Below are 14,507 nucleotides of genomic sequence, written 5' to 3' on the forward strand. Positions count from 1 at the left end.
TGGGGAAAAACCCTTTTGACACTAATCTTATTGGCAAAATGCTATTTTATTCTAATGAGTACTTCTCTGATTACTAGTGAGTTTGAATATTTTGTGAGTTTTAGCACTTTTTCGTTATTGAGCTCTGTGGATGATATCGACTGAATAAAACTCCACATATTCTGATTGGAGCAAATATTGTCCCCAGAGTACTTTCTGACTTCTAACCTTGTATATGTGTGCTTCATCTACCCTGTCCTGAGTTTCTGCGATAAACTTTTTGAGGTTGAAAGCACTTTTGCCCTAGATATCAAGTCAGCATCATTTCATTAATACAGTTGTGGTTAAGCTGTTAAAGCTGTTTTGCTCATCTCTGTGTTCCCATGGAGCTAGGAGTAGGACATGGTTTCTGTTTGTCCAGAGTTAAAGAAGGTCCAGATCCTGTGGCTTTATTGCCTAGTTTACACAGCATGCAGTGAGGTTAGCTGTAAGAGTAATGCAGGGGGCAGGCCAGCTTTCATTTGTACGTTTATGGAGGGCCTAGTGTGTGCTAGAAAGGGAACACAGGGCCCAGGGTAAGAGTGAGGAGTTGTGTCTGCAGGAACATCACAGCCTTTTGTTAAAATTTACACCATTTACTTAGTGAAAATTGGTTTCACATAAATAATACCCACAAATTACCAACCCAACCTGCCCCACAAATTCCCCCAGAGAGACCAGTCAGTAGAATCCAAATCCCACAGGAGGCTTCCAGGAGAGACGATTAAGTGCAGTAACGAGGAGGAAATTGATGAAAGGGGTGTGCGGTACAGGGGGGTCATGCGAGGTGCAGGGGCTTGTCTGCCCTGGCACCTGTACCCAGTGGACCGCCCTGCACTGCACACTGGAGCGTGAGAACATCCCAGGTAGCCCACAGATGGCTCCGGGGAGCCCAGGCAGTGGCGCTCCTGTGAAGCTTGTTCAAGGTGGAGCGTACTTTTTCCAGATTCCTGAGAGGGATGCCTGCGAGGAGAGGAGTAAAGGGGCTACCATTTGAGTATCGGGCCTTGTGCGCATCGTGTTGGGTGTTTTCTGAGTAATCTTCACAACTTGTGGAAATTATTACTCTGATTCACCAATGATGAACCTGATTTCAGAATGTCCCAGTGTCAGAAACTATTAGAATCTGAGCCCAGACGGCCTGCCCTCAAAGTTGCGTTCTTTCCAGTGACCTCTCTGCCTCGATCTGCCTTTATTTCAGGATTCCTGCAGTGGGGGCATCTAGGTTTGATTTGATTTGATTTTTTTTTTTTAAGTATTACAATTGTTGGGTAAATTGTCACATACCACAGAAGTAGGGCTGTGCTGGTACTTCAAAAGAAATCTTGAAAATGCCAAGCTTGGTAAGTGTGGGTAATAAGATGCAGAGTGAGAAGGGGCAGTCTAGTGACTCCACAGAAGATAAAGTTCAGTGAAAATTCACTTGCCATTTATTTTTCTCTCCTACAACAGGACACCCCGGGGTTTATTGTGAACCGTCTCCTGGTGCCGTACCTCATGGAAGCGGTCAGGCTGCACGAACGAGGTAGCTGTCTGGAGCCGGGCTGGGAGCGGCGGGTCTTAGCTCTTGGCACTGCTCCCTGGTTCTTGAGCAGGCCCTGTAGGAATGGCTAGGCCGTGCAGCGTACGGTTCATTTAGCCTCACCCTGGACCTCAGGACCTTTGTCATTGGGTGCCCTGGTCCCCCTGAGTTCCCTGTGGGGCCTCTGAGCCTCAGAGGTGTGGCTCTGGAACCCCCCCCCAACACACACACCCAGTTACAGTCTCAGCCAGAGCCATCGCATGGCCAGCCCAGATTTATATCCTAAATCTCTGCTTTTGATGAAAAGGTTTCCTGCTTAAAACAATAATAATGTAAAAATCACTGGACTAAGGGACCTTGAAAGTTCCTTAAAGTTCTAAAATTTGTGACTCTGTGACAGGTGATGGGAGGTAAGTGACAAGGCTGATAAGGGATGATGACTATTTCTTTTTTTTTTTTTTTAAGATTTTATTTATTTATTTGAGAGAGAGAAAGAGAGAGAGCATGAGGGGGGGGGAAGGTCAGAGGGAGAAGCAGACTCCCTGCCGAGCAGGGAGCCCGATGCGGGACTCGATCCAGGGACTCCAGGATCATGACCTGAGCCGAAGGCAGTCGCTCAACCAACTGAGCCAGCCAGGCGCCCCTTGATGACTATTTCTAAGAGCCTTCCCTATCCTTACTAAATGAGGCCATGTGTTTTTTTTTAACCTTAAGAATGGTCTCATGCTTTTGTCAATACTTGTTGATTTCCAAAGAATGATTTCCCCTGTTGTAAAATTATAAAACTTGGGACATGGTCCAAGGTTATAAAATGGCATGTATCTTCCTGCCTCCCTTCCCTACCACATTTCTGGAAAGGTAACTATCATGTCTGCTTCAAAGGCAAGTAGGCCTTAATAGGACTGGATAAAAAGCAAGTGTAATTGTTTTCAATTACTTCATTCACAAATGCTCGCTCCTGAGAATGTCATTTTTGAAACAAAATATTTACACCAGCTCTTCCAGAGAGATGAAAGCACATTTGCTTCCTCAAAATCTGCTTTAAATATTAAAACTCTCTGTTTTATGGAAGCATTTGCCACACTTTTGCTCCAAGATCAAACCAACACTTCTGTGTTTATCTATCAGCAAATATGCCTAATTACACCTCAAAGAATGCGAGAAGCGTTTTACCCTACTTTGAAAGGCAGGTGGGTTTTTTTTAATGTAATGTTTTAGAATGTAGCATGTGGGTAATCCACCCCTTAATGTTTTTCCCTCAGTGAGACATACTGTCACTTTGATACACTTTCAGATGTACCTTGTATCTGACTGTAAGCGGAAAGGCGTTCTCTTGTCTTTTGCTCCCCTCCCACCGGCAGTGGTCCCTTTGACCCAGCCTGCCCCCGCTGGGAGGTGAGGCCGGAGAGGGGGTCCGAGCCCCGGGGGCCGTGTTCTTCGAGACCGCCCACGCTGCCGCCCAGGACGGCACGGCCCGCTTGCCCCTCTGCCTCTTTGCCCGCCACTGCTCGGGGCCTGTGAGCTGCAGCGTCGGCTCCGGGAGCGGCTGGAGTCGTGTCTGGGCTGGGTGTCGTGGCCCAGCAAGCACACTGGGGGCTGGACTCCACACATCCTACCTCGGGCTTCTTCCCATGTCCCTTGGCCCCGTCGCCGCTGCCCCCCGTTCTGGCCCGCGGGGAGGCGGGGTGCCTGCTCTCAGCAGCCGGCTGGACCGCATCGCTTCTGCTTTGACACCTGCAGCTATTTTGGATTCTTCCTCTCTCGCCTGCCCTGTCTGTTCGTTTGTCCTGTTGTCCGGGGGGGTGAGGAGACACTGCATGCTGCCCGCCCCGGCGGCGGGGGGTCTCGGGGCCCGGCGGCAGAGTGGTGCAGGGAAGACTCTGAGACTTTGTTTTGCCCAGCCTCTTCCTTCTCCGGGGAGAGCTCGTCTGTACGACACCATCTCGGGCAGCGTGGGCTCCCGTAACACAAGCACCACAGACTGGGTGTATTTCCCACGGTTCTGGAGGCGGAAGTGCAAGGCCAGGGTGCCAGATGGTGGGAGTCTGGTGAGGGCCTCTTCCGGGAGGCACGCGGCTGACTTCGCGGCGCGTTTCCGCGTGGCGGGGAGCAGAGAGGACATAGGAAGCTCTCGGACTCTCTGAAGGGCCCTCATGACCTCATCGAAGCCTACACGTTAGGGCGTAGGGTGTGAGCGTGAATTCTGGGGACGCACACACTCGGTCTCCCACAAACCCTGTCAGGCGGGGTGTGCGCGGCGAAGCGCCGCTCTGCGTGGGGGAGGCCCATCGGGCCGATGGATGTGTTGGCATTAGAGCAGAGTCACCTCCGTCACCACCGCTCGGGGCCCCGGCTGCCTGGGGGCCCTGCACCAGTGCTTCTTGCCAGCTCCCCGGGGCATCTGGTGGCACCGCGGCGTCCCCTCGCCACTGCTCTCTGATGCCCTGGGCCTCGTGGCTCCTTCCTTGGGCCTGCCTTCTCAGTCCTCCAGTCCTGTCCTCGCTCTGTGCGGCTCCCATTTGTTCGTGCTGTAGCGGCGGCCTGGTTGGTGGCAGTTGGTCCCCCTCGTCCCTGCGGCTCTCTGTCCAGATCTTTGAGCAGGCTGGCGCCCGGCAGCAGACCGCCACACCTGTCGGATGTCCCCTCCCGACACGTCCCAGGCAGCTCTTCTGGGAGGGCTGGGCTGGTGGCAGGCCCTGGGAGTGTCCCTGCCTGTCGTGTGTCCCCCTGGTCCCTGTGTGACATCCTGCACCCTGTCATTCCTCTGCTCAAGACCTCCTCGGTGTTTCTGTTGTAGACTACCGAATACAGTTCCCTTCCCAGGGAAGCTGCTCTCACTTCCCCTCCGCCCCTGCTGCCCTCACCACGGACCTCACTCCCCCCGCGCTTACAAGGCCCTGCCTGATGTCCCCAGTGTTCCAAGCTGGTCGCCATGTGTTATAACTCTCTTTACGCTTTGGCTCTCCCTCAGGGTGGTTGCCGCTCTCCTCCCCGTGGCAGGGCGTCTTTCTGTTGCTGGATACGGTGCCTGGGAAGTGTCTCCTCTTCATCCTCCCCAGAGTGCTCCTATAGGACAGGCACTTAGGGGGCTGCAGCCGGGGCCTGTTGTTAATGCCAAGAATGGTGCGTAGGTGGTGCTGATGAGCCAGCCTAAGAAACAAGTCCGGCTGCTCCCAGGCCCCCACCGCTCCCAGGTCCCCACTGTGCAGGAGGAAGCTTTTCATTGTTGTCTTGTCTAGAGTTAGGGGCTCTTCACTGGGGAGAGGTGGGAGGCCCCATGAACCTCCTGAAGTTTTGTGTGTGCAGTTTATTTGGGGCAAGTGTCCTATTCTCAGTGAAGTGCTTGACTCTATACAAGTTTAGGAATTATTAGTCTAAAGCACAGTTCCATATTTAACTCCCATGTGGCACACCAATTTGTGTGCTTTATTTCTCCCTCTTTTTGTCTCTTTTGCTCTGTATTACTGTATTTTTAGAGTTGCTGACTTTGTAACATTGCTTAGATTTTTTTCTTTGATATGCGTTATCTTCGTATTATTTTTTTGAGATAAAATAGTCTTCAGGTGAGTCGCTGAATCTGGAATTACGGAATTGCCCCTAGGGTTCATTATTTGCCCTTGAATAGAGATTTGATTAAATGGCTTTAGGTAAGTTGGAACCGTTACACTATGAGATTTCTGTCCCCAGGAGCCGATATTCTAAGGAAGGGAGGCCGTCCACAGTGAATGAACCAGTAGATACCACGTTAGGTTGTGACCAGTAATCTGGAGAAAGATAAAGTGAAGAGGATGGCGGGAGGCCTCGCCTGGAGTTCTTACAGTTGCTAGTTTATATGCAGGGAGGGAGCAGGGTGCTCTGATGAGGGGACATCTGAGCAGAGAGGCCTGTGGGAAGCAAATGTCAAATGTTGGAGGAGGGACGGCACCAAGCCCAGGGGGCCGCAGGTGCTGACCCAGGAGAGGGGTAAGCGAGGTGGTCATTTAGCATTCTGGGCTCTTAACACCATAGAAGCCTCAGGGTCAGATGAAGGCCTCTGAGCAGAATCCATTTGTCAGCTGCCATGTTCCTGCTCATTTCTCCTTTGCACATGCTGTTCCCTCTGCTGCCTGGCATGCTCTTCCTGCCCTCCCATCCCTTGGGATGCTCTTCATCCTTCAGGACCTGGGCCTTGGTGGGTTTTGGTGAAATGTTGGCACTGAGTAAATCTGCCCACCTGTGCCCACACAGAGGCGTGTCAGTCTTCATGAACCTTCAGCAGTGGCTGACACATCTGAGTCCTCCCGCTATATCATGAGTACTTGGGGGCTTGTCTGGTTTTTCTCTGTCTCATTCTAAGTCTCTGGGGCCTGGTATGGAACAGAGATAAATAAAAGTTGAAGGAAGGAAGGGTGCCGCCTAAAGCTGATGTATATGATGATTTTTGCTCTTTTTGCTTTCTTATGGACTAAAACTCAAAATTGTGATTCTTAGCATCCTCTGGTTGACTAATTAGTGAAGCATTAACGTCACCTATGAGAAATAATCAGTTGGTATTTTAATCACCTTCAACTGTACTTCCTATGCTTTTTAAAAATACAGTCTTGGGGCGCCTGGGTGGCTCAATCGTTAAAAGTCTGACTCTTGGTTTCAGCTCAGGTCGTGATCTCAGGGTCATGAGATCGAGCCCTGCGTCGGGCTCCGCACTCAGCACAGTCTGCTTGGCATTCTCTTTCCCTCTGCCGCTGCACTCTTGCTCTCTCTAAAGTAAATAAATAAATCTTAAAAATATATACATAGTTTTTATGGATGTTTAAGTAGTTCCTGTTCCTCATGCCTAAAAATCTGAAACATGTTTAGGTATAAAATTCTCTTTGAGTATTTGAACTTTTTTCTCCTTTTATTTAGCTTTGGTGTAACTGACCATTTCTTTATACTTTGGAACAAAATTTCTAGATGATCACTTGTTATAGACTATTCCCATTCCTGATTTTGGAAAAAGGGAACAGGTTCTCTGAAAGACTTCTTGTGGGCCCAAGGACCATAATAGTGAAGGGTAGAATTCCAGGAAAAAAGCACATTGGCTCTTGTCTTAATTTACTGAACACACTTTAAAACTTGAGTGGCAATTTTAAATCAGATTTGGGCTTCTTTTTAAACTTTATCTTGACTAAAGGGTTGATGTGAGTGTAATTCCAGAGGAATACTCATTACTTGTAAAACCAAGAAAGCTGGAAAGGAAAAATATGCATACGATACATATGAAAACACAAAGCTTAGTTCTTTTTTGTTTAAAAAAGTCCTATTTATCAATACAAATATGCTCTAGCTTTAAGTGATGTTGTAATAAATTATTCCAGAGTTGGAAAATCCCAATCCATTAACAGTGACTAGTGTTTCCAGCCACCGGAGCCTTCTCTCTGCATGAACACCGGAGCAGTGCTCTAGAATTCACCTCACAGAATAGCTTGGTGGAATAGCTTTGAAAATCTTGTGGTCTATTTGGCATGTACCTCTGAGATGAAATCTTACTTACCACAGCCAGAAATCCTGACTCTGGATGTTTTTTGAATGTGCGAACTTGTAAACTCTGAATTCTGGGACTAACAGTATGACAAGGAGAACCGCGGGAAAGATGGTGATGGCTCAGTGCTGCCCTCTTGTCCTCAGGTGATGCATCCAAGGAGGACATCGACACTGCTATGAAGCTGGGAGCTGGGTACCCCATGGGCCCATTTGAGCTTCTCGATTACGTGGGGCTGGATACTGCGAAGTTCATCATGGACGGTAGGAATTGGACTTCTCTGTTCTCTTTCTGTAATGGAATTGAGGTCGTTTCTTTCATGTTACAATGCTTGTTTACCACCGAAATTTCAAGGGGTCTTAGTAGGCCTTCCAGAGTTCTGCCCCACCAGCTTAAAGATTCAAGTTAAAAGATGGCAGAAAAAGGAAAAATGTGCTTGCCTAGTGTCTCTCCACAGGGTAACTTGTTTTTAAAACTTTTCATTTTGAAACAATTTATAGATTCACAGGAAGTCTCAAATATAGCACAGAGTGGTCCCGGGTCCCGTGTACCCCTTACCTGGTTTCCCCTGATGGTTCTGCGGGACAGGATCACATTGGAAGCGGACATTGGTACCGTGTGTCATTCCGTCATAAATGCTGATTTGTGTAACCTCCACTCCCGTGGAGATCTACACCCTTTAAAGATAATGATGTATCTCTTTACTATAGTGGCTCTGAAGTTACAGTAAAGATAATAACGACAACTGGACTCCTGAAGTTGAGTGTAGCTCAGGCCCCCACGTTTTACAAAGAATACCTGGGTATTTGTGGGGAGCAAGGCGGGTTCTGAATGAAGCATGAACTTTTGTATCTTGTGAGGATGCAGACTACCAGTGGCGGCATGTGTCCCGAAAGTTGCGGCACGGTGCCCCTGAGGGGTCCAGGCGGCCGAGGGGCTGGTTCCGTGTTCCCGGGAGGAGGGCGCGCGGGCGGCCGCCGGCTGCTTTCGGGCCCGTCCGGCTGTGCCGGCTCAGCTGCCTCCTGCCTCTGCCCCGTCAGAGTGGGGACCCTTCTCCCGAGCTGTGCCCCCAGCCTTGCCCTGGGACTGCTGAGGTGTCCGAATCATCCCAGCGCTTCGTCCTCAACCTCTTCCCTCCTCTCAATAGGGTGGTATGAAATGGATGCGAAGAACCCCTTGTTTCAGCCCGTCCCGTCCTTGAATAAGCTGGTAGCGGAGAACAAGCTGGGCAAGAAGACTGGAGAAGGCTATTACAAGTACAAGTGAGGCCGGCTTCTCTGGCTCCGGGAGGAACCCGTCAGCACGTACGAGCAGCTCCGCCAAGTGCCACGGGAACGTTCTGTGGTCACACGTTCCCTCTCGCAGCACAGTCTGTTCGCTGCGCGTTTTGATTGTGACCTGTCTGAAGTAATTATTGACACTAGTTATCGTAATGGCAGATTCCTCCATTGAGAACTAATTTCCCTTTTTCAGGCTGTTCATTTCTGTGTATTCTCTAGAGAGCTTTACACCCTTGGTGCCTTGGAGCGAACATGTCTTCTGAACCTTACCTTTTCATAAAGGATCGCCTGGGTCCGTTCCCTGGTGAAGGGGCACCGGCTCGGCGCGCCGCTCTGCTCGCCGTTGGCGCCCGGGAGCGTGGCGAGCCGTCGGACACGCCGGGGGCGCGTCTGGGAGGTGCCGCGTGAGCGGCCCCCGCGTCCTGCCTTGCCGAGAACAGCTGCTCCCCGCAGCTTCGAGCCTTAGCCTGCACGTGGGCCGCGACCCGAGACGTTGTGTCGTCACTCAGCTCCGGCTGCCGGTGGGCCTGTCTCCGTGTGCTTGGTTTGCGGGAAGAGCTTCCATTCACATCCAGAATCTCAGTGATGACTGTCCGTCTGTCTGTCTCTCTTTTTTTGCCCATGAGAAATCATTGCTGCAGACTGCCTGTAAATTGATTCTAATAAAATGCAATCTTTTAATCTGTGAAAATTTGAATTGACATAAACGTATATAATTTAAACTTGGGGCGTGCTTGGATGGTTGCGGAAGTAAAGGTTGGTAATTTAGGCAAAAGCCTTGGCCCGTCGTCGTCTTTGGCCCGTTGTTACTTGGGGAGGCGTTGCCGTGGGCCGGCCTGCCGCGGTCATCCGCAGGCTTCCTACCAGTGAAGCGGCCGTAAGGGCCCAGAAAACGATCTCTAGGGAACATCTGTTTCTTCTTCGCCAACAAAGAGAAATAGTGTAACATAAGCTTCTTTTAATCATGGGCTTGAGAAAGTGTCTTCCAAGATAGAATTTTGAAGCGGGAAAGACGTCGGAGGCCCTCAGGTCCGGCGGCCTCGGTCACAGAGCGCTTACGAGACGCACACAAGGTTGCGGAACCGGGTCAGAGCAAAAGAGCACGTCTGAAAACCTCAGATCCAGCCTTTCACACGGGACTGTCCCCAACACGGCCGCCCTCGTTTGGTGTCCTGGGTCACAGTTTCAGTGGTTGAGAGATCCTCCCCCCCGCACATCATGGTTGATAAAAGGGAGCTGGTTAACCTTTTTCCTGACTCTTAACTATAGCATCATGGGAAAATAAGTAAATACGCTACATACATTTCTACCCCACATAGAACCTGGCTTAGGAAACTTTTAGGTTATTCTTCTAAAACATTTCCTAACGAAAGAAAGGAAGCACCTGCGACGCCACCACTGCTTGCCTTTCCCAAGTCCCCTTGTGGTCGCACGGGCCCTGCTCCTCTCAGGCTGCTGCTTGACCTGGGCCCGGAGCCCGGGGCCGACAAGGCCGCTTCACCTCCTTCCCGCTCTGACTGCAGTGCCCGGAGCCCTGGATCCCTTGTCCCGGAAAGCCACACGGCTCGCTCTGGGCCCTGGAATTCCAGGAGAGGGGGAGCCCCGGGATGCTCCCGCCGCCCTGCCGCGATGTCTTTTCCCGGCCCAGGTGTTTAAGTGCACTTCTGGCCTCACCAGAAAGTCCGCAGGCCTGGCCTCTGTCGCCTCCATCACGTCTGGGGCCCGGCAGGAGCTGTGAACATCTGTCGCCCGTGGCAGGCGGGGCCACTGCCCCAGTCGGGTGTGCCTCGTCCCCGCGGCCCCCGCTGCCCGGCCGGACCTGCTCAGGCCTTGGCCTCCAGTGTGCACCCACCGCCTACAGGCCGTGCTTACAGACCAGGCCTCGGCCTCCGGTGTGCACCTGCTGCCTACAGGCCGTGCTTACAGACCAGGCCTCGGCCTCCTGGTGTGCACCTGCTGCCTACAGGCTGTTTACAGACCGGGCCTCGGGGGGGGGGGGGGGGGGGGGGGGGGGGGGGGTGGAGGCTGCAGCTGCTTGGCGGCCCTGGTGCGGGAGAGGGGGCGAGTCCGGGCAGAGCGCAGGGAGAGCCCAGCCTCACGGCCTCACTGCTGCCCCTCCCGGGCCCGGGCCTCCCTCCACGCGGCAAGCCGGGGCGTTTGAGGGGATCCAGAAAGGAGCGCCCAGGTTTTAGGTCAAGAGGGTGCTTGGTTCCCCCTCTCTCCTGTACTCCCTCCTCGTGATATCTGTATTCCTAGAATAGAAGTGGACATCTGAGGTGAGAAAGCCACACGGTGGATGAAGCGGCGCGCCGAGAACAGCCTCCGAGCTGAGCTGAGCTGTCAGCCTGGCCCGCAGTTCTGTTCAGCAGGATGCAGTTCTCTGAAGCACAGTTCCCGTGCTTATTGAAGAGGCCTTTGTAAAGTCAAAGCTGTGGCCCTTAATGTCCGTAAGAGTCACTGTTCATCTCTCCGGTGGGGGGGAACACGGTTGGCTCCCTCCTTTTGACATCCACCCTAAGGTGTATTTCCCGTCTGGGACTGTGAAGTGGCGAGGCATGGGGGTAAGGTGGGACCCGATCTGGGAACTGAGACACTTCCATACTTTATCCCGGCGGTACAAATTGAGGGTCCCGTGGGTGCCGCGCTACAGTGAGTCCTCTGGCTCTGTCCCGCGTCAGCTTCCGGGAGCTCACTGGAGGCTCAGCCACGCACCGTGGGAGAGGGTCACACTACTCAGTAAGGCCCGGCTCGGACGACGCGTGCTGAGTATGCTTTCTCTCTTGGTTTGCGAGGTATACTTTTCACACGTTGGAAAACAAGCTTTTGTCTCGTCTCACCTCGGTTTTAATCCCCATAACGTTTCAACCTAAGGAACCAATTAAGTCTACCAGAAGTACAAGGTGCGGCTGTAATTTTGTGGGTCTCATTTTCTTGGAAATAGACATTGATGCTACATAAATAGTAATCTAAGAAACGCTTTGAACAACGGAAGCATTGCTGTACTCTCAACGCATTTGGTCATGTAAATTCCATTTTTAAAATCGGTCAGTGGCAGAACAAGTTTCAACTCCTGAAAGAAAAATCCCATCACGGATACTAATTCTATTGAGTTGTGGTTTTTTTTTTTAAGATTTTATTTATTTATTTGACAGAGACACAGCGAGAGGGGGAACACAAGCAGAGGGAGTGGGAGAGGGAGAAGCAGGCTTCCCGCTGAGCAGGGAGCCCGATGCGGGGCTTGATCCCAGGACCCTGGGATCATGACCTGAGCCCAAGGCAGATGCTTAACAACTGAGCCACCCAGGTGCCCCTATTGAGTATTTTATTTAAATTTTTTTTTTAAGATTTATTCATTCGAGACACAGAGATAGAGAGAGAGAGAGCACGAGCAGGGGGAGAGGCAGAGGGAGAAGCAGGCTCCCCGCTGAGCCAGTAGCCGGACGTGGGGCTCGATCCCAGGACCCCGGGATCACGACCCGAGCTGAAGGCAGATGCTCAACCGTCTGAGCCACCCAGGTGCCCCTTGAGTGTTTTCTTTAAAATCACCAACCGTATCTGTTGCAGATTTAATCAGTATAAATGATGACTAGCATGGGCCTTGGGGTTAAACAGACGTGGGTTCTAGTGCTGAGCCCCACCCTGCTTTACCTGTGTAACCCGGCGGTGGGGGGAGGTGTTTGTCTCCTGGGTGTATCTGGTAGGATGGGCAAAGTGATGGAACCTGCCTCAGAGGGTTTTTGAGGACCAAACGGGATGATGGATTGCAAATGTCGAGCACTCCGCCTGGCAGATTAGGCTAATTGGGACCCACCTCCCTCCTCTCTGACCCATTTGGAAGGGAAAGTTCCTGAAAACCTATTGGCTTACAGAGTCCTGAACATTTTACACCTGGGGGGAGAGGGCTGAAGATTAAGAACAGGCCCCCAGTCTTATAAAAGAGCCTTGGCAGTTAAGCTGCTGGGCCACCTGGGTAAAAAGATGAGGGCCAGAGCTCCGCCCTCAGCCACTCCTCGAGGCCTTTCCAGGCCCTGGGAGAGGTGCTGGTCCCCGCTGCTAGGGAGGCAGGAGCGCGTGGGGGGAGCGTCCAGCGAACTGGGGGAGACGGCTGCTGCTCAGGTTAAGTTCCATTTTATCGTATAAGCGATAGACTGCCAATGACTTAAGACCCCAGAAAAAAAGCAAGTGCACGAAAGAGACGTGCCCGCGGTAGAGAAGTAGTGGTGTACGAACAGGAGAAATCTTAAACTCCATTTTATCATAATGTGGTTTGTGCAGGCAGAGCCCCTCTGCAGGCCAGAGTAATGCGGCCGGCCGGCGGGAAGCCAGAGGCTGCCGCCTCTGACTGTGGGTCTCCCCACCCGTATCGCTTACACAGTGGATCTGTATAAATGATGGATACCCTGGGCTTGGGGATTCAGCAGCCTTGGGTTCTGGTGCTCAGCTCCACTGTACTTCTGTAACCTGAGTGTGGTGGGTATTTGTTTTCTGGGTATACCTCAGCGTGACACCTCAGCCTCATTTCTGTAGATGCACTTACTGGAATGTTCCACCAGAAAATGTCAGCTCTTCTTGAGCAGGTGCGTATTGGGAAGGAAAGCCCAGAATAAGAAGTGCTTCCTGCTCCTTCCTTGTAAACAGCCGCTGGACTCAGAAATCCCAGGTTTAGGTGCCAGGAAACGCAGAAGTCTCCAAAACCAGTACTGGGGGGAGGACGACCGTGTGTGACCGAAGTATCTGCTTGGGGCAGTTTGAAGGACTGAGCCCTAAATGCCTCCTTCTGGAGCTGCGTGGAGGTTTTGGCATATACTTGTGGGAAGGTAGATTTCCAGAGCCTTTTAGCCTCAGTGTTGAAGTTCTAGAGAAGGGTGAGGGTGCAGAGCCAGCGTGCCCCCCTCCGCATGGACCTGGTGGGCCAGGCAGGTACAGTGGAAAGCCGCTGTCCGATGCCACCCAGTTCCCCTCTGGTTCGAGCCCTGGGGGACAGGCCGTCTGCCCTCCGCGGCTCCAACACGTGAGATGCTCTTGTGTAACTGGTGTCCACCGGGGATGTGATGCACAGGGGAGGGAAAGAGCAGAGGGCTGGCCCTGCCTGTTGAAGTCCGCATGGCTGGCAGGAGCTTGAGCTCATGCACCCACATGGCCTAGGCCGAGAGCCAACGGCGCTGGGCAGGCCCAGGGGACAGCTGTTCCCTCTCGGCGCCCTGGCTCAGGGTAGATTCTGCCAGTAGCCGCACCACGCTCCCGAGTCCTAGGCCTACGGCGGGTCATTCATGCTTGCATCTTGATTTTCTCTCTTGGCCTCCCTTTCTTGTTAAGTCTTGTGTGTGCTGGGGGTTGTCTTTTGCTGGGAGAGAGAACTAGTTTATAGTGTCCTTTTATTAAAATCACGGTAATCCCAAATGCTGGGAGCCCAGTGAGGGACAGCACGCCGGCCTCCCGAGACTTGTAGTTTGCAGGCCCCCCCCAACCCTCTCCCCAGTGAACTGCAGCCTCCTTGGGCCTCTGTGTTCCAGCGTCTCTGATTACCCCCTTGAAATCTCCAGCCTGCTGACAGAGACACTGGGGTAGCGTGGACAGCCTGAAGGAGAGAATAGAGACCGTCATCCTAAAGTCTCAATCAAGTCGGAGTGGCCATGATATTGTGGGTGGAACTCAGGTTGAAAGCTCATGGAAACGGGCCCACTTTTGCAAGGGCTGCCTGAAGGGTTTGCGTTCCCTCGGACCAGGCACCGGGGAGAGAAGAGTCCCAGCTCACTGGAGTCTTGGAACTGGAGCGGGCACGGCCTGTGCCAGATGCTGGCATGTCGGAAGGGGATGGGACTGTTCAGGCCCTTCTGGGCTGTTGTCTGCCCCTGGGTGAGCACCGAGGGGCCTCTCCAGAGCTGGGCGTGGAGGACAAGCTAGATTTTTAAAACTGGGTTACCCCTTCTCCGATTGAGCATGTGTATCTGGGCTAACTGAAAAGACCTGTAACAACAGGGGTGCCTGGCTGGTTCAGTTCGTGGAGTGTGTTACTCTTGGTCTCTGGGTTGTGAGTTTGAGCCCCACCTTGGGTGTAGAGATTACTTAATAATATCTTAAAAAAAAAAAAAAAAAAAAAAGAAAGACCTGGGGCACCTGGGTGGCTCAGTTGTTAAGCGTCTGCCTTCGGCTCAGGTCATGATCCCAGAGTCCTGGGATCGAGCCC

At 52.2% G+C, this 14,507-nt stretch overlaps 1 protein-coding gene across 1 annotated transcript in view; it reads left to right on the plus strand.

Annotated features, from left to right (window-relative positions):
• The window catches only part of HADH (hydroxyacyl-CoA dehydrogenase), a 44,736-nt gene extending 35,644 nt beyond the window's left edge, over nucleotides 1-9,092 (plus strand). Inside the window, exons 6-8 of the mRNA XM_032400970.1 lie at nucleotides 1,471-1,543; nucleotides 7,187-7,303; nucleotides 8,188-9,092. Coding sequence (XP_032256861.1) covers nucleotides 1,471-1,543; nucleotides 7,187-7,303; nucleotides 8,188-8,306 — 309 coding nt within the window. The 3' untranslated portion in view covers nucleotides 8,307-9,092. The remainder of the gene's footprint in view (nucleotides 1-1,470; nucleotides 1,544-7,186; nucleotides 7,304-8,187) is intronic.
• Nucleotides 9,093-14,507: the final 5,415 nt, after the last annotated feature.

Source organism: Phoca vitulina, unplaced genomic scaffold, assembly GCF_004348235.1.
Source record: "Phoca vitulina isolate PV1807 unplaced genomic scaffold, GSC_HSeal_1.0 scaffold3, whole genome shotgun sequence".
NCBI lineage: Eukaryota > Metazoa > Chordata > Mammalia > Carnivora > Phocidae > Phoca > Phoca vitulina.